This window comes from Leucoraja erinacea, chromosome 29 (genome assembly GCF_028641065.1).
Source record: "Leucoraja erinacea ecotype New England chromosome 29, Leri_hhj_1, whole genome shotgun sequence".
NCBI lineage: Eukaryota > Metazoa > Chordata > Chondrichthyes > Rajiformes > Rajidae > Leucoraja > Leucoraja erinaceus.
In genome coordinates this window covers 30,079,189-30,097,437 of record NC_073405.1, presented here as the reverse complement: position 1 = coordinate 30,097,437, position 18,249 = coordinate 30,079,189, and the positions used below count along the sequence as shown (strand labels likewise).

At 41.1% G+C, this 18,249-nt stretch overlaps 1 protein-coding gene across 9 annotated transcripts in view; it reads right to left on the bottom strand.

Annotated features, from left to right (window-relative positions):
- Nucleotides 1-2,302: 2,302 nt before the first annotated feature.
- The window catches only part of LOC129711369 (AN1-type zinc finger protein 5-like), a 56,032-nt gene continuing 40,085 nt past the window's right edge, over nucleotides 2,303-18,249 (bottom strand). For 5 of the 9 annotated variants that reach the window (XM_055658986.1, XM_055658987.1, XM_055658983.1 and 2 more), the window contains exon 6: nucleotides 2,303-8,034. In XM_055658986.1, the coding sequence (XP_055514961.1) occupies nucleotides 7,886-8,034 (149 nt within the window). In that variant the 3' untranslated portion in view covers nucleotides 2,303-7,885. The remainder of the gene's footprint in view (nucleotides 8,035-18,249) is intronic. The other 4 variants (XR_008725830.1, XR_008725829.1, XR_008725828.1 and 1 more) reach the window with 4 other exon arrangements.

The following is an 18,249-nucleotide window of genomic DNA, read 5'->3' as shown; positions in this document are numbered from 1 at the left end:
CCCATATCCCTTGACTCCACTAGCCCCTAGAGCTCTATCTAACTCTCTTAAATCCATCCAGTGATTTGGCCTCCACTGCCCTCTGTGGCAGGGTATTCCATAAATTCACAATCATCTCTGTCCCAAAGCAGACTTGCACTCTGAACATCTTACTTGCAGTAGCATTACAGGCACAGAGACTCAAAACACAAAAACAAATTCTACAGATTCTGCAAGACAGTGAGAATAAAGACACTGGAAAGCAAACATGACATTAGAGCAATGCCCAATTTGAAAGCAAGTCCAGGGTAGTGCAAGAGGTGGGCCGCGGTGTTCCTTTGCTGAGATACAATTAGGGTTGTGCAGGCCATTTCAAGAACTTAGATGGTTATAGATCGTGAACTTTTATCCAACATTGTCAGACTGGTCTGGCCCTGGCTGCTCCCCATCGCATGTCCTTTGTCTATAGACCAGGTTATTTCACCGCTCTCCTGTGATCATTCCGATCTCTCACATCCACAAGGCTTGTTGCCCACATACAGATTTGCATCAAAAGTTAGGAACTGCAGATGTAGTAAGGAACTGCAGATGTAGATTTATACTGAAGATAGACACATAGTGCTAGAGTAACTTAGTGGGTCAGGCCACTTCACCAGAGGAAAGGAATGGGCGACATTCTGGTCAGAACCCTTCTTCAGACTCCAATTCTGCTTGCTCATCTGCCTTGTCCTGGTTAATAACAATGGGCTAATGCAGCAAAAACAAATTGAATTATGAACATGATTTTCATTTGCTTTTACGATCTTGCTCCTTTGTATAGCCAATGACATTTCCCCTGTTCCGGTCAATTAGAGGTTTCCTTTATTATTCTGTTGCCAGCTATGTAGTCAATCATTCTCGGTTAAAGTCTGAAATTCCAACAGCGACCTTGGCTTTAAACCTGAAGATTTTTGCTCACCATTCCCATATCCAATTAAAGGGCTTGGCAGCTAAATTTGATAATGCCCAGGTAGATTTCTAACAATGGCAGCTTTACCAATCACCCACCCTCCCACAACACAAATGAACTAGTGCTGTAGGAAGGAACTGCAGATGCTGGTTTAAACCAAAGATAGCTGGATGTAAAATGCTGGAGTAACTCAGTGGGACAGGCAGCATCTCTGGTGTGAAAGAATCGGTGACATTTTGGGTCGAGACTCTTCTTCAGACTTAAACTCGATTGTTTATGGATCAGTAAAACACGAGGACACCAAAACAGTGTAGTTTTTAAGCTAACAATACCTTGAAGCTACTTCAGCAATCATTGCTCCATGGGGAGGGGGGAGGGGGGAGGATGATTTAACAGGAATCTAAGGAGAAACTATTTCACACAAAGGGTGGTAGGTGTATGGAACAAGCTGCCAGATGAGGTAGTTGAGGCAGGTACTATCGCAATATTTAAGAAACATTTAGAAAGGTACATGGACAGGATCAGTTTAGACCGATATGGGCCAAACGCAGGCAGGTGAGACCAGCGTAGATGTTGGCCGGTGTGGGCAAGTTAGGCCATTTACAATCAGAAGTTTAACAGAAATTTAGTGGTGTCCATGTTGCAGGTAATATTTTTCAGCGGAATAAACTCGGGGATTTGTATAACTAAAAACACACATTTTAAATTGGATCACGGTGAAAAATCATACTTAAGTTACCTCTAGTAGTTTGTTTACACTTAAATTTGAACAATATTGCTTTTTCTTATTATAAACTGAATGCTTACTGGCAGAAATGCTGGTAGGCCAATTAAAGTCTGCTTTTGAGTCCTAGAGTTAGATTCACACAAATCCAAAAATGATTAGAGTTCTAATCTTGGTATGTAAGTACTATAATGCAAATACACAAATAACTCAGTTTATACTTAGAACCAATGAATCTTTTAACATATTAAAATTTAAACAGTTCTCCCATAAAAGTGTAGTGGGGTAAGTTAGTGTTTGTTGTAATCGTTTCCATTTAGTCAGTGCATTCGTTTTCATTTATAGTCAGTAAACAGTACATGCGTCACCAATAGCAATGGCTCCTGACCAACAGTAATCTTTGGTTCAGTTATATCATTTAAAGTTTATTTGTTTTAGCCATCTAATTAGAACAAAATGGGGAGATTTGAATATCCCCTTGCCCCAGTGCAATAACTAGTTATTTTGGGAAGAATATTATAATCGCTTACGACATATGATCTTTAAATCCACATGATACCACAACCCATTTTCGTGTTTCAACAGAATGGCCCGCAAGTGTGAACCAGACAGTGTAAACAGGCTTTAGGCAAGAAACCGGCTCATCATAATATCTGTACAACAGTTTATTTACACATTACAACATTTCCCAAACACAAGCTAAATCAAGTATTAACTTGAATATAACAGTGTGCTCTGTACAAATTCAAAAACCTGGGGTTTTTAGTGACAATGTACAATAAACAGTCAATATACTGTAAAATATAACCAAAGTAAATGAAGTGCATGCACTAAGATAAACCAGAAGCTTGCATTTCGCTGGGCAAAAAAAAAAACATTGAAAATAGTATGTAGCAGAGGGTCACTTGCAAAATAACTCAGTAAATGACCATTAAACTATCTACGTTATTTAGTTTTGAATTAGAAAATAAATTCCACTCGGAAACCAGTCTTGTCAGTTTACAGTGAAGATGCCTTTGGATTCAATCATCACAAGCTCAAATGTTAAGCAGCTGAAAGATCCACGCCGGTAGGAAGGTTAAACATTGATAATTCTGTCACATCTCAGGGTATGTATGGATTTAAGGATTGTACAGTTCTAGGCAAAGTTAGCCAAACCAAAATGAGGTATTTCACAGAAAAAGCAAGAATAACGATGAAAAATTCTTACATTTTCCAAAATTTCCTGGTAGCTATGCAGAACACGTGGTTAATTAATACATGTGAAAATTTATATTCTCAAGCCTAACCAACAATAAAAGATATCTAGAATAATGTTTCTTTTTAAGAAAAGAGAAGTTCAACCATGGTGTATCAACACACAAAGGTGAACCATGCCTGTTGGAAACTACATACTTAGGAAAACAGGCATCTTTCAAACTGTGAATATCAAAATAGACAATCATCATTAGATCATCAAATATTTCAGTTTAGATTATGTATTATACAGGAATCAGCAGTATAGAAAGGGTAATGTCTCACTATGCCACCAGAATCTGTCAGAGGGAGATTTACTGGACGACAATATTTTGTTCAAATGTCAAAATTAGGACCATTACTTCTGTCAAAAATATTTGTGCCACACTAGATATTAAAATCATCAATTGTACTTTACTTTCAAATACCATTGCATACTTTGTCATTTTCATACAACTCCAAAATAATTTCAGTAATGCAATATTGTCCAGTGGTCCTTATCAAATGCATAGGCACATGCGTCATCTTACAAATGCAAATCCAAATCAGCATTCAGCAAACGGAAGATAGAAGTTGTTGCACTTAGAAAACAAGTGTCCATTGAGATCAAATTTCTCTGGGATATAATTGCTCGCCTGGGAAATTTAATAACCACAATAAACATGCTCCTTTTGACTGTTATTATCCACGAGGATATAGGAGAAATTTCCAATGTACTTGCAACACCTGGCTATTCCCATTAAATTTTCAAGAGGCAGGTGAAATTGTGACAAGTCACCAAAAACTATTTCCTGCCTCCACACAGTGAATGGCCAAGGAATGAGGAGGGAGCTAGATGGTGGCTTGATGGATATAGCATAGTAGCATTCACTTTGAAGGCACAACATACTTTCCAATGGATGTGATGTTAAATTATGAACACCATCATTAACTGTGAAAGGCAAGGTATATCCAAGTAAAAATTAATTTGTCAGGTCTCTTTAAAAAATGCCAATAACATACTATCCATTAGCATTTATTAGATCAACCACAAAAAAAATGATGCAAAAACAGTGCAGATCTTTGTGAAAAGGTTTGCAAAGAAATGCCACAAGTTAAATGAACATTAAAAGCATAATAAATGCTAGGACACATAATATTCGAAGTGCATAAAAAACTTGAAACAGGACATACCAATATTACTAGTGTTTATCTTTTAAAAGCTAAAGTGTACTTTCATTTAACAGTTTTGCCAATTCATGTTACCTAGCCTGCGGAACTCTAATTGTATCTCAGTTTTAGTCTTAATGTGCGACAGACGTAGGAATCCGATTCGATCCAAGCAAGGACATTTCTAAAGATGGGCAACATTTGTGAAACAAGAACAATTGTAAGCGTTCAATGTGTTCACTCACTCCAGACCTGGAACGCATTCCATGGAACCATGCAGTACTGGAGCAAAACACAAACTCATGGAGGAACTCAGCAGGTAAGGTAGCATCTGTAGAAGAAATGGGCAGTTAATATTTTGCATTGGGATCCTTCATCTGTCGAGATACAATACAAAATTAATTATCTGTCCAGATGAATAGTCTAAACCTGAAACAGTGACAGTCCATTTGTCTCCACGGATGCTGCCCAACCTGCCGAGTTGCTCCAGCGATTTGTCAGTTGCTCTAGCCTGCAGCATCTGCGGTCTCGTATCTCAGGCTATGGTGCCAGAATTGCGATTCTTTAAAGTGACGAAATAGAGATCCCATCGGGCAGTCTCCAGTTTTGGTGGATGCTAAAATTTTCCATAGTGTTTCCAATGACAACTAGGAAGCTTTTCCCATGTTAGAATTCTACATAACCACCAGACAACCTTTGCAAGGAAAGAAATAATTGTAGATCCAACCAAGTGGTCAGGGTAGGGCAATTAGCTCAAAATGTTTTTAATAACCAAGCGCATTGAGTTGTTTTTAGAATGTAGCAAAATGCTACGGGATAGGGCATTTCAAAATTTGTGAAGTCAAACTGAAATCCTGTTAAATAAAATCTTGCACTGTATTATTGAAATGTTTAATTACTGGGTAATTCTTCAAGCAAAAACAGCATTAACGGTAGACTGTAAATGGAAGTTTTATTCTTGAATGGCACCTTACTCAGAGTATTGAGTATTGTTAACTACACAATTACTTTGAAGAACCAAAATTCATTTTATGGGTTTACATGGGTTTGTGAACTAGCAACACTTTAACAGTCTAAACAAGACCTTAAATGGCAGATCCAATTAAAAATATTCTAAGTAAAAAAAGTAATTTTGAAATCAAAATTTATCAATAACCTAACAGTGCATTCGATTACTTCCATCCACAGCTAGTGCATAATGAAACAACAAATTTTACGGAGATAATTTATGACTACACAGTACAACGGGAAAACTGTTCATACAAGTTTAAAAGCAGCAAAATTAAAGACTGCTTCAACAGAAACCAAGTCTCTTCATTCATCAAAGCAAATCATTAATTTGAAAGAATAAGGTTTGGATAATAGTTAAACATGGTGGCTGATCTGCAAACTTCATTCTTTGTGGAGTAGGACTGGCGTGATATTCTGCTGTCATCTCAAAATGAACATTGAGATATTCCTTCTTCATAATTCTTTTACAAACTTGCTGGATATGTAAATTTCCCACAAGTCGAGGTACAATGTAACTTGTACTTAATTTTCAACACAAGTAAAACTGCAAAATAAGTCTTAGCTGACGACAACAGTGGTTTTTTTTAAAGAAAAAAAAGTCCATGCTACTAGACAGGCTGTTGGTAAAGTTTGGGGCATGTTGGGAGAAGGGGCAATACTGATCTGATGTAATGCACATTTAACATTAACCAACTTTGTAAGAAGCAACTTTTTTTTTAATTTGCTGCATTTTGGCAGTTTAAAATTTGTCATTTTGATAGGAGTACATGTTTCAATTGCAACGGAGCTGTATATTTTCAAAATTAAGTGTTTCACCTACTAATATTGCTGGTGTCTATTCAAATATAACATTTGAATTTGCATTCCTCTGATATGCAATGAAAATCCAGCACAAAGGCCAACAAAATAGAAATTATGCATTTGATTCCATTAAAATTCACATTAGTCTCAGGATTTGCAAAGGAGGGAATAGACCAAAGCACACAAATTTGAGGAAAAATTACTCCCAGAAATTGTTAGAAACACAGCGTGCAAAGCTTAAAATGGACGTACATTCTACTAAATCATCTCGGTCCTAATTTGGACATAGAATTATCTGTGTACACAACAATGCTTCTTTGTTCATTGTTTCTCTCCCCCATTTACCATGTATTGTTCCTAATATCTTAGATTGCATTGATTATGAACACTTCAGGAGAAGGTACTTTTCTTTTTAAGCGTACACCGTGAACCTGACCCGCTCGTATTCTCAACATGCTTTTCATTGGATATGATCATAAAACATTGTGGTGATCGGGTCAGCATTTCAATTTATTTCCACTATAATTTGTGTGTGGGCCAAGAAAGAATAATGTTTAACAGCAATGCGGAGAGAGAGAGATGGGTTGCTTGGTTAGGTGTCATACACAGTGAAAGGCTACAGTTGGAGCATGTGCACGCGTCTGGTTGAAACTTCAGAAATCCAAAACTAAACTAATATGACCGGAAACACACAATTCAAGCAAACTACAATATATTATCATTTTATATCATACTTTCATTACAGGAAGAAAATTATATAGAAGAAAAACAAGCACACAACTGGCACCCAAAGCATTCAGTCATCATCCCTTTCCAATTTACAAGTTTAAACTGTACATTGTTACAAAGTGAGTAACTATCAAAGCTGTAATTAGCTATTAAAAAGGAAGGGAAAAAAATGGTCAAAGACTGCAACACTGCAATTTATTTGCATGTAGCTCAGCTTGAAGTGTGCAGTGAACCGGACCACGCCCAGACCAGTCTCACATCCATTTTTAAACACAATCACTTTTTGGCTCAAAACTAATCTGGATGCCACAAACCCAATATTTTTCTTTCAAAAATTCAATAAAGGCAATAATACTGCAAAGAAAACCCAAGTCATTTGCCAGACGTAGATTCTTTTTGTTTCCTTTTAATGCCATGCTGTGGAGATTTCCATAAATATGGCGGACATTAAAAATAGATTGGGGTCTTTTGGTATAATCCATCACTGTAAATCCGACAGCAAACTTACTGAAATGAGATACTGTCCCTCTAATTTGTCTGGGTAAAGACTCTTTTGGCTAACCTCCTGTTTGCCCACCCATAAAAAAATACTTTAGTAATTGTGCCATGAATAATATCTATACTTACCTGCATGAATTAACCTTTTTAGCTCAGAAAGCAGCCATGATACACAGGATAGTGTATGACTGTTGTCTTTTTCATTTAACTCTGAAAATTAATTTTAATCAGTTTATTAGATTGATTTCAGCATCTTCTCTTCTCTTGTGTACCATGGCAACTTCTAAGTCCATCTTTCAGTCTGTAGAGTACTGGACAACGCCAGATCCCTGCTATACATCGGTAATTACCTGAGGGGAAAAAAGGTATATAATCACCTAGATCCAACACACAAAGAATAAGTTCATAGCTCATTAAAGAAGTAAGCCAAATGAGGTCATTACTCAGGGTTCTGCAAAGGGGCACAAGTACCTACAGGCACATAAATGGGTACAGTGGCCTGGTTCCCTGCAGACTTGATCTCAGTAGATTAATAAGACAGAAGGCACAGTCAAAAGCCCGCTGCTGAAAAAGGGACTGCATGTGTGGTACAGTTCACCTTGTTCCTTGGCTGCTTTAACTTTCCATACTTGATAATATAGTTTCTTCATTGTACCACAGGGCAAATTTCCATCAGCAGGAAGCCATTGACTAAACCATCTGCCAATCTCATGCCTATCCGTTTGCACACAAACAGGTTTTGTATTAAGCTGGGCTCTTGATACCATGTTGGATTTTCCCACATGAAAGTCTTGCTACAATATTGCAGTTCATAATTTCTGAATTTTTTCAGCCACCACAATGGGATTCTCTTTCCTGATCTTCTCTGCTGCTTCAGCCTTGTAATCATAAGGACAGCTGTGTTTGTCTGAGTAGCGGTGAAGTCCACAGAAAAGGTTTCCACATCTGCAATCAAATCCTGTTAGACAAAACAAAAAACGCAGCATTAGAAAAAGAGATTTAACAAAACTCTCAACAATGACTGGGACTTTGTCCTGTCTAAACCTCTTGTACTCAATAAAAAATTGGGAGTGGGGACAACTTGCCGCACCTTCAAGGTCAACTGCGGTAGGCGCCCCCCTGGGGCATGAACGACCAGGGAAGAGAGGGATGGCTCGCTGGCTAACTGTATGAGGGGGAGAGGTGGTCAGGCTGAAGATGAGGTGGTTGATGGTTGGGCCTCAGGGAACAAAGAGGGACCATCGGGACTCTTAACGATTACTGTTTTTAATTTGTCTGTTTCAGATAAGTGACGACTCTTTGCATACTTTGTGTGTTATATGCAAAAGCAAAGAATTTCACTGTACCTAGGTACGCGACAACAAAATATCACTGAATCATTAAAATGTGACACTACTGGACGTTGAATTGGGAAACAAGTCTGCATCGGTGTCTGGCGTTTCAGTGGGAGCGCATTCAGAGAACTTTGCACATCACAACTCTGTTTTAAGATGGTTATGAATAAGGACAAGGCTGGACCCTTGTGAAAGGACAAATTACAACATTATTAGGCATGAGCTAGAGTTGTAAATTGGGATTAACCGTTATGGGGCAGGATGACTTCTGTCATGTGGGAGTTGTTTAAAGACGAGTTGATCAGAGTTCAGTACTGGCATGTTCCAGTAAGGAGGAGGGACAAGAGAACATTGGAAGACAAGAAGGGCTGTAAATTTAGTCAAAAATTTACTGAAAGGCACGGAAGTTTTAGCAAGCTTTAGGAAGATTAAATCTGTCCGTGCCTTTCAGGAATATAAAGTAAGTAGGAAAAAACTCAAGCAACTACATAGAAACATAGAAAATAGGTGCAGGAGGCCATTCGGCCCTTCGAGCCAGCACCGCCATTCAATGCAATCATGGCTGATCGTCCCCAATTAATAACCCGTGCCTGTCTTCTCCCCATATCCCTTGATTCGACTAGCCCTTGGAGCTCTATCTAACCCTCTCTTAAATCCATCCAGGGACTTGGCCTCCACTGCCCTCTGTTGTAGGGAATTCCACAAATTCACAACTCTCTGGGTGAAAAAGTTTTTTCTCACCTCAGTCTTAAATGGGTTCCCCTTTATTCTAAGACTATGGCCCCTGGTTCTGGACTCGCCCATCATTGGGAACATTTTTCCTGCATCTAGCTTGTCCAGTCATTTTATAATTTTATATGTTTCTATAAGATATCCCCTCATCCTTCTAAACTCCAGTGAATACAAGCCTAGTCTTTTCAATCTTTCCTCATACGACAGTCCCACCATCCCAGGGATCAATCTCTTGAACCTACACTGCACTGCCTCAATCACAAGGATGTCCTTCCTCAAATTAGGAGACCAAAACTGGACACAATACTCCAGATGTGGTCTCACCAGAGCCCTATACAACCGCAGAAGAACCTCTTTATTCCTATACTGAAATCCTCTTGTTATGAAGACCAACATTCCATTAGCTTTATTCACTGCCTGGTGTACCTGCACGCCAACTTTCAGTGACTGGTGTACTAGGACGCCCAGGTCTTGCTGCACATCCTCCTTGCCTAACCCAACCCCATTGAGATAATAATCTGCCTCCTTGTTTTTGCCGCCAAAGTGGATAACTTTACATTTATCTGTATTATACAGCATCTGCCACGTATCTGCCCACTCACTCAACCTCTCCAGGTCACTCTGCAACCTCCTAACATCCTCTTCACAGTTCAAACTGCCACCCAAATTGCCACCCACTATAAATTAGGAAGCCCAGAAGGAGCCGTGAAATGTCAATGGCAAGTCAAATTAAAGAGAATCCTAATGTTTTTTAAGACATATTTTAAAGACAAGAGCATAACTAGGAAAGGATAGGATCACTCACGGATAAAGGTGATCAGAGGATGTAGGCAAGGTACCAAACAAGCACTTTGCAATGATATTCACCAAGAACATGGAGGATAGTGAGATCAATGTTAGGACACTATAGAATGTGTGGACTTGTGGAAATGACAAAAACAGTGCCTGCATGTGTAAATATGCAAAAATAATTTCACTGTGCAGTTGCACATGTGACAACTAAAGCCCCATTGAAAACTAACAGAACATAGAACAGCACAGGAACAGGCAGACAATGTATATGTCGAACATGATCCCCACTTCAACTAATCTCCTTGGCCGGCATCTTATCATGCAGCACAAAAACAAACCCTTCAGCCCAACTCGTCTAAGCTGACCAAGATGTCTCAACTAAGCTAGTCCCATCTGTTTGCATTTGGCCCATATTCTTCATGTGCCTATTTAAAAGCCTCTTAAATATAATTATGTATCTGCTTATACCAGTACCACTGGAAACACGTTCTAGGTACCAACCATTCTGTGTAAAAAAACATTTCCTGCACAACTCCTTCAAAGTTAAAGCTATGTCCTCTAGTATCTAACATTTTTACTCTTGGGAATGAGTTCTAACTGTCTATGCCTCTCATTATTTTATATACTTCTATCAGCCTCCAGTACTCTGGAAAAAAACAATTCAAGTTTCTCCAACCTCTCCAACCAATCTTTTTGTTTAGTTGAGGTGTCAGAGGTTATGGGAGAAGGCAGGAGAATGGGGTTAAGAGGGAGAGATAGATCAGCCACGATTGAATGGCAGAGTAGACTTGATGGGCCAAATTCTACTGCTATTCCTTATGACTTTTCCTAAAGGCTACCCTCTAATTCGGACAATATTCTGACAAACCACTTCCATGCCATTTCCAAAGCTTCCACATCCATCCTGTAATTTGGTGACCAGAACTGCAAGCAATACTCAAAATGAGGCCCAGGCAAATATTAAGTTGCAACGTGACTTCCAGAATCTTAAACAAATTCCCGACCGATGAAAGCAAGCATACCTTATGTCTTCTTTAACATTCGCCACTTATGGACAGACCCCAAGATCCCTCTGTATATCAATGCTGTTAAGGTTCATGCCATGAATTGCATATTTTCCCATTACATTCGATCTCCAAAAATGCAACACCTCACACTTGCTCAGAGTAAACTGCATATGCCATTTCTGTAGCTGATATATATCCGGCTGTTTATCTTGACAGCTTTCCTCACAGTCTGTGACTCCGGCAATCTTGGCCTCATCTGTAAACTAACTAACCAACCCGTTTACATTTACGTCCAAGTCATGAACATATTTCACAACCAGCAGATCTCTGCGGAACTCCACCGATCACAGACATCTAGCCTGAATATTGCCCTACTACCCACAATCCTCTGCCTTCTATTAGTATGCCAGTTTTGAATATGTCGACCAAGTATTCACTGTGGATCTCGTGAATCTTAATCTTCAGGATCAGCCTGCTATGGGGGACTTTATCAAATGCCTTACTAATATTCATGAATACAACATCCACTGCCGTACCCTCATCAGTCATCTTCGCGATCTCCTAAAAAATACTCAGTCAAGTTAGTACGATAGTCACCCAGAAAGTTGTGAACATGTGGAATTCTCTGCCACAGAAGGCAGTGGAGGCCAATTCACTGGATGAATTTTAAAAAGATCTAGATAAAGCTCTTGGGGGCTAGCGGAATCAAGGGAAATGGGGAGAAGGCTGGCATGGGTTACTGATTGTGGATGATCAGCCATGATCACAGTGAAAGGCGGTGCAGGCTCGAAGGGCCAAATGGCCTCCTCCTGCACCTATTTTGCATGTTTTATGATACAACATGCCTCGTACAAAGCCATGGTGATCGTCCCTAATTAACCCAAACGGATGGAACTTCTATCCCAAATAATCCTCTTCAATAGTTTCCTAACCACTAACACGTATAATTACCTGGATTCTCACTACTTTTCTTAAACAAAGGAACAAAACTGGTTAATCTCCAGTCTTCCAGGACCTCACCTTTGGCCAAAGATGCAAAGATCTTCAACATAGGCTCCTGCAGCAGCTCTGCCTCATCCTCCTCCCGCACTCCGCCCGCCCTGATAGTGGTCGCTGCTTGCCACTCCGCCAACGGCGATAACCGCTTTCAAAACAAACCCTCCCTCATGCCGAGGTCGGGAGGAATTGATTCGATTTGATTTAATTTATTGTCATTGTCTTCAATGAAATGACAACAAAATTATTTTTCCCCTTACAGTCATACAAAAAAAAAAACCACAAAACACAGAACACAGTAATCCACAACACAACATCCCCCCAGCGGCTGTAAAGTTCCCACTGTGGGGGAAGGAACCAAAGTCGAGTCAACCTCCTCGCTGATGTTCCCCAATGTTCACCCATGGTCGGGCCCCCCCGAGCACCCCACAGCCGCCACTACAGGTGGCCCGATGTTCAGGCCCTACTCCAACCAACACGCACTGATTCTCCTGCCTCAATCCATCCATTCTGCACCTATTGCCTTCTCAACACCCCCCCTCCCCTGCCATCTATCCATTCCGCACTGATTCACACACCCACCCACCCCTCCCCCCGACCCTATTGTGCCGGGAATATCTTCAGAGTGAATGTTCACAATGTAATGCAATCAAATGTGTTTTAATTCCCAATGTTATTATTTGTATTAATCCATCAAGATGAATTAATTAAATTGTGAACACATGCAACATTAAAACCGCAGTGTTCGATTGTCACTGCTACGTTGGCACGTTATTACAGAATTCATTTTAACGGCAAATCAATGCTCTTAATGTGGAGTATCAGTACTGTAGTTATTTAATTAGCAACATTCACAACTATACGTTGGATTTATCTAGGTTATTTAGGTATAGTCGGTTTTAACAGCTATTATCAAAAAATGCCTTTAGAAATTTCCTTGCAACCTGTATAGAGGGGTTGCACGTAAGGTCATCGGGTCAAAGGGCGTGACGCACGGAGCAGCTCAATCCATGTGGAGGACATGGCAGCTTCCGGCACACACTGTTAACACACGGTACCTTCTTACCTGTTAAAAAACGATAAAATTATCATTTTTTGTGCTATAAATATTTGTGGGTGCCATCATTGAAAGCGGGAAGGTTTGGTCTGAACCCGAGCACCAAGGTGTAAGCGGCCGAAGGAGCACATCCCTCGGGACAGCCCCCACTGTCCCCCCCCGGGTCAGCGCTGTCCGGCCACGACTTCCCTCCGCCCCGTCTCCTACTATGGGCCGCAATGTCACGGGGCTGTAGGTCGGCAGCGCCCACACACGGGGCCGGGTGCAGCGGGGCCGCGGCTCCAGGCAACGTCAGCTGCAGCAGAGTTGGGGACGGTCTGCTCCCTCCGCCCACCCATAGTCACTGATCGCGCTGCATCGGCACCCCGACCACTTGGTTAAGCATATGTTAACGTGGTCCAGGATTTATTGACACAGGTTGATCATACAGTGGCGGCGCCTAACAGCAGCGGCTCGACTACAGTCGTCTGTCTTTGTTAATTTTTGTCTTGTTAAATGTATGTCTTTGAGTCAGTTTTTATTATTTTTTTTAGCTGTGTATATGTGGGGGGTGGTGGGGGGGCTGTGGGGAAACCGTTTGAATCTCTTCCCTGTGCGGGGACCCGACTATTACCTGTCGGGTCTCGGATGTTGTTGGGCCTAACTTCGTGGAGCCGGCGGCGACCTCCGGCCGGGACTAACCTGAGGGCTCCAGTTGCAGAGCCTGCGGAACGGACATCGCGGAGCTGGTCGACTTCGGAGCGGGAATAGCTGTGGTGGCGTGCGGCTGCGACCCGACTTTTGGAGTTCGGAGGCACCGGCCGCAGACCCGGTGAACGGGAACATTGGGAGCTCGCAGGTCCGTGGTGGGAGACCGCTTTTCCGAGCTCCGCATCGGCGACTTCTCCTGCTGGAATCGCGGGTTTAAGGACATGGAGCCGGGGCCTAACATCGCCCGGCGTGGCTTAAACGGCCTCAGGACTTACCATCACCCGCCGGGGGCTTTAACATTGGAGCCCCAGTTCGCCTCGACACTGCAGTTGGACTGCTGGACCACGGGAGAAGGAACAAAGGGAAGAGATAAAGACTTTGCCTTCCATCACAGTGAGGAGATGTTGGAGACTCACTGTGATGGATGTTTATGTAAAACTGTGTTAAGTGTGGGTCTTGGATTGTGTTGTAAACTGTAGAAATGATATTTCGTTCAAACCTAGGTTTGAATGACAATAAATTGCATTCTATTCTATTCTATTCTATTCTATTCTATACGCTGAATAATCCAACCACATTTTTGTTTGGTAGTGGAAAGAAATAATAGAAATTGCATTAATTGCAATGTGTAAAATGAGTTGAGATACTGTATTATAATTTGGCTGCATGTCATTGTGGTGTATATCATGTCTTGATTGGTGAATATGTGACTTTATTTGAAGCAGAAATAATATTTGAATGCCTCATTGGGCATAATTCCGACTGGTAACTACGCACTTCGTCCGAGCACATTATCGCACGTGTCATGCAAGCCGTTTTAAATGACCACCTAATTTGGCATTTGTCATTTGGCAACCTAAAAAGCTGCCTTGGTTGCCCGGCTGACAACAGAGAATAAAAGTTAAGTGAAAGCCCTGATATTCTTCAAATGCCCTGTCCGATTTTATCTTCTTAAACCTTACATATACGTTCTGTTTCTTTATGACAAAATTTACTACCTCTTTGCAGTTCCAAAGTGCCCTTACCTTGCCCTCCTCATGGAACGTATGGAGTGATCATCATCCCCAAAATACTCTTCTACTGAAGCAACACTTAGACTGGCTCGTATCCCAACACAAGGTCCAGTATGGTTCCCTCCTCGAATTGGATTATTCAGAGTGTTTTAAGAAACTCTTTTGGATACAACTCGCAAATTCTGCTCCACATAAGCATTTTGTACCTTCTATTTGTCAATATTGGGAACATTAAAGTCACCCACTATGACAACCCTGTCAGCAAAGAATTCCACAGATTCACCACCCTCTGACAAAATAAATGTCTCCTTCCTAAAACATCCTTTCAGGCTCCTTCAGGACCTCTAGTCCTAGACTTTCCATGTAGTGGAAACATTCTCTCTACATCCACTCCATCCAAGCCTTTCACTATTCTGTATGTTTCAATGAGGTCCCCCCTCATTCGTCTAAACTCTACCGAGTACAGGCCAAGTACCGACAAACACTCATCATAGGTTAACCTATTAATTCCTAGATCAATCCCCTCATCCAAATCATTAATATACAACGTGAAAAGTAGCTGCCCCAACACCAATCCTTGTGGAACTCCACTAGTCACAGGCAGCCAACCAGAACAAGCTCCCTTTATTGCCACTCTTTATCTTCTGCTATTCAGCCAACCTGATATCCAGGCTAGTAACTGCGCTTTGATACTGAGGGCTCTCATCTTCCTAAGCTGCCTAACATGTGGCACCTTATCAAAGGCTCTCTGACAATCAAAGTAAACTACGTCTACTGACTCCTTTGGCTGTCCTGCTATTTACTTCCGCAAAGAATGCCAGCAAATTTGTCAAGCAAGACCTGCCCTTCACAAAGCCATGCTGACTTTGGCTTATTTTATCATGAACTTTTAAGTACTCAGGAACCTCATCCTTTATGATGGACTGTAAAATCTTACCAACCGGTCAGACTAACTGGCCTATGGTTCCCACTATTCTGCCTTGCCCTCTTTTTGTGCAATGGGGTAACATCGGGCAGTTTCCAATTATCTGGGACCACTCTTGACTCTAGTGATTCCTGAAATATCACTGTCAATACCTCCACAATCTCTAAAGCCACCTCTTTCAGAACCCTAGGGTGCAATCCGTCAGATGACTTCAACCTTCAGCCCTTTCAGCTTCCCAAGCATCTCCACTAACATCCACCCCCTGACTCTCTTGAATTTCACGCACATTACTGCTGAGTTCCTCTGTGAAGACTGATGCAAAAAAGTTATTAAACTCCTCTGCCGTTTCTTTATTCCCCATTATCACTTCTCCTGCATCATTCTCCAGCGATCCAACATCCACTCTTATCCCTTTCTTACTCTTTATACAACTGAAGAAACTCTCGCTATATTATGATATTATTGGCTGGCTTACTTTCGTATTTCATCTTTTCTTCCCGTATATTATTTTTAGTTACCTTTTGTTGTTCTTTAAAAGCTTCCCAATCATCTAGCTTCCCACTAATCTTTGCTATGTTATACGCCTTCTCTTTTAGTTTTATATTGTCCTTAACTTCCCTTGTCAGCCACAGTCGCCTCAAGAATCTTGCTTCCTCTTCGGAATGAAAAGATCCTGCATCGTCCACATTATTCCCCGAAATTCCTGCCATTGCTGTTCCACCGTCATCCCTGCTTGGGCACCTTTCCAGTCAACTTTGGCCAGCTCCTCCCTCCTGCCTCTGTAGTCCTCTTTGCTCACCTGCATTACACATCCGATTTCATCTTCCCACTCTCAAATTGCAGATTAAAACTTATGTTGTAGTCGCTACCTCCTAATGGTTCCTTTACCTTGAGTTTCCTTTACAAAGCCGGTTCATTACATAACGCTGAATCCCAAATTGCCTTTTCCTTGATGTGCTCCACACAAGCTGTCCTAAGAATCCATCTTGGAGGCACTCTACACATTCCCTTTCTTGGGGTCCAGTACCAACCTGATTTTCCTAGTCTATCTGCATATTGAAATCTCCCATGACCACGTAGCATTCCCTTTTTTACATGCCAATTTTATCTCCGGATGTAACATGTACCCTATACACTGGTTACTGTTTGGGGGCCTATAAATAACTCCCATTAGGGTCTTTTACCCGTATAATATCGCAGCTCAATCCACAATTACTACATTTTCTGATCCTATATCACCCCTCACTGAATTTCATTCCTAACCAACAGAGCTACCCTACCCCCTCTGTCCACCTTCCTGTCATTCTGATATAACGTATAACAGCTCCCAGCTCCGATCCTCTTGCAGCCACGTCTCTGCAATTCCCACAATATCATACCCACCAATCTCTAACTGTGCTACAAGCTCATCCACTTTGTTTCTTATACTGCACACATTCAAATACAACACCTTTAAATCAATATTCACCTCCCTTCTTACACCGGTCCTGATTTTACACTTCCAATTTGCTGGCCCCATCTCTCGATCCAAAATATCACCTATTACCTTTTCTCAAGATACGCTGCCTGACCAGCTGAGTTACGCCAGCATTTTGTGCCCATCATCTTTGAACCAAGCACTAATTTGGGCCAATTATTTTGAAAATTTCAAATGTAAAAACCAGAATGAATTCTGGTTTTAACATCATTTTAAAACCATTTGCACTCTGGACAGCGGCACAGAAATTTACACTTACAGAATTCACAAATCACAAAAAATAATTATAAGATTTGAGGAATAAAATTCACTCTTATGAAACTCTATGGGGAGAACAATAATCACCACACAGTGTGAAAGAAAATATGTAATTTTTATTTTTTGTCATTCAATGTTAAGGGGCAATAAGATTTGGATGTAATGTCAGTGTTGATTGGGTCGATAGTCACGCATTGTCCCTGATATTCCATGACCTCTCTAGTCTCTGTGGCAGTTGTCTCAGTTTAGTTTTAATTATTGTCACGTGTACAAAGGGGCAGCTTTTGTTTGTATGTTATCCAGTCAAAGAAAAGACTGTACATGATTACAATCACGCCATCCAGTATACATATAAATGATAAAGGGTACAACATTTAGTGCAAGATAAGTCTGATAAAGTCCAATTAAAGTTGTTCAAAGGACTGGAGTATTGTTTGCAGTTTTGGTGTCCAAATTTGAGGAAGGACATTCTTGCTATTGAGGGAGTGCAGTATAGGTTCACAAGGTTAATTCCCAGGATGGCGGGACTGGCATATGCTGAAAGAATGGAGCAGCTGGGTTTGCACACTCTTTAGAATTTAGAAGGATGAGAGGATATCTTATTGAAACATATAGATTATTAAGGGTTCGGACATGCTCGAGACAGGAAACATGTTCCCGATGTTGGGGGAGTCCAGAACCAGGGGCCACAGTTTCAGAATAAGGAGTAAGCCATTTAGAACAGAGGTGAGGAAAGACTTTTTCACACAGAGAGTTGTGAGTCTGTGAAATTCTCTGCCTCAGACGGCGGTGGAGGCCGGTTCTCTGGATACTTTCAAAAGAGAGCAAGATAGGGCTCTTAAAGATAGTGCAGTCAGGGGATATGGGGAGAAGGCAGGAACGGGGTACTGAT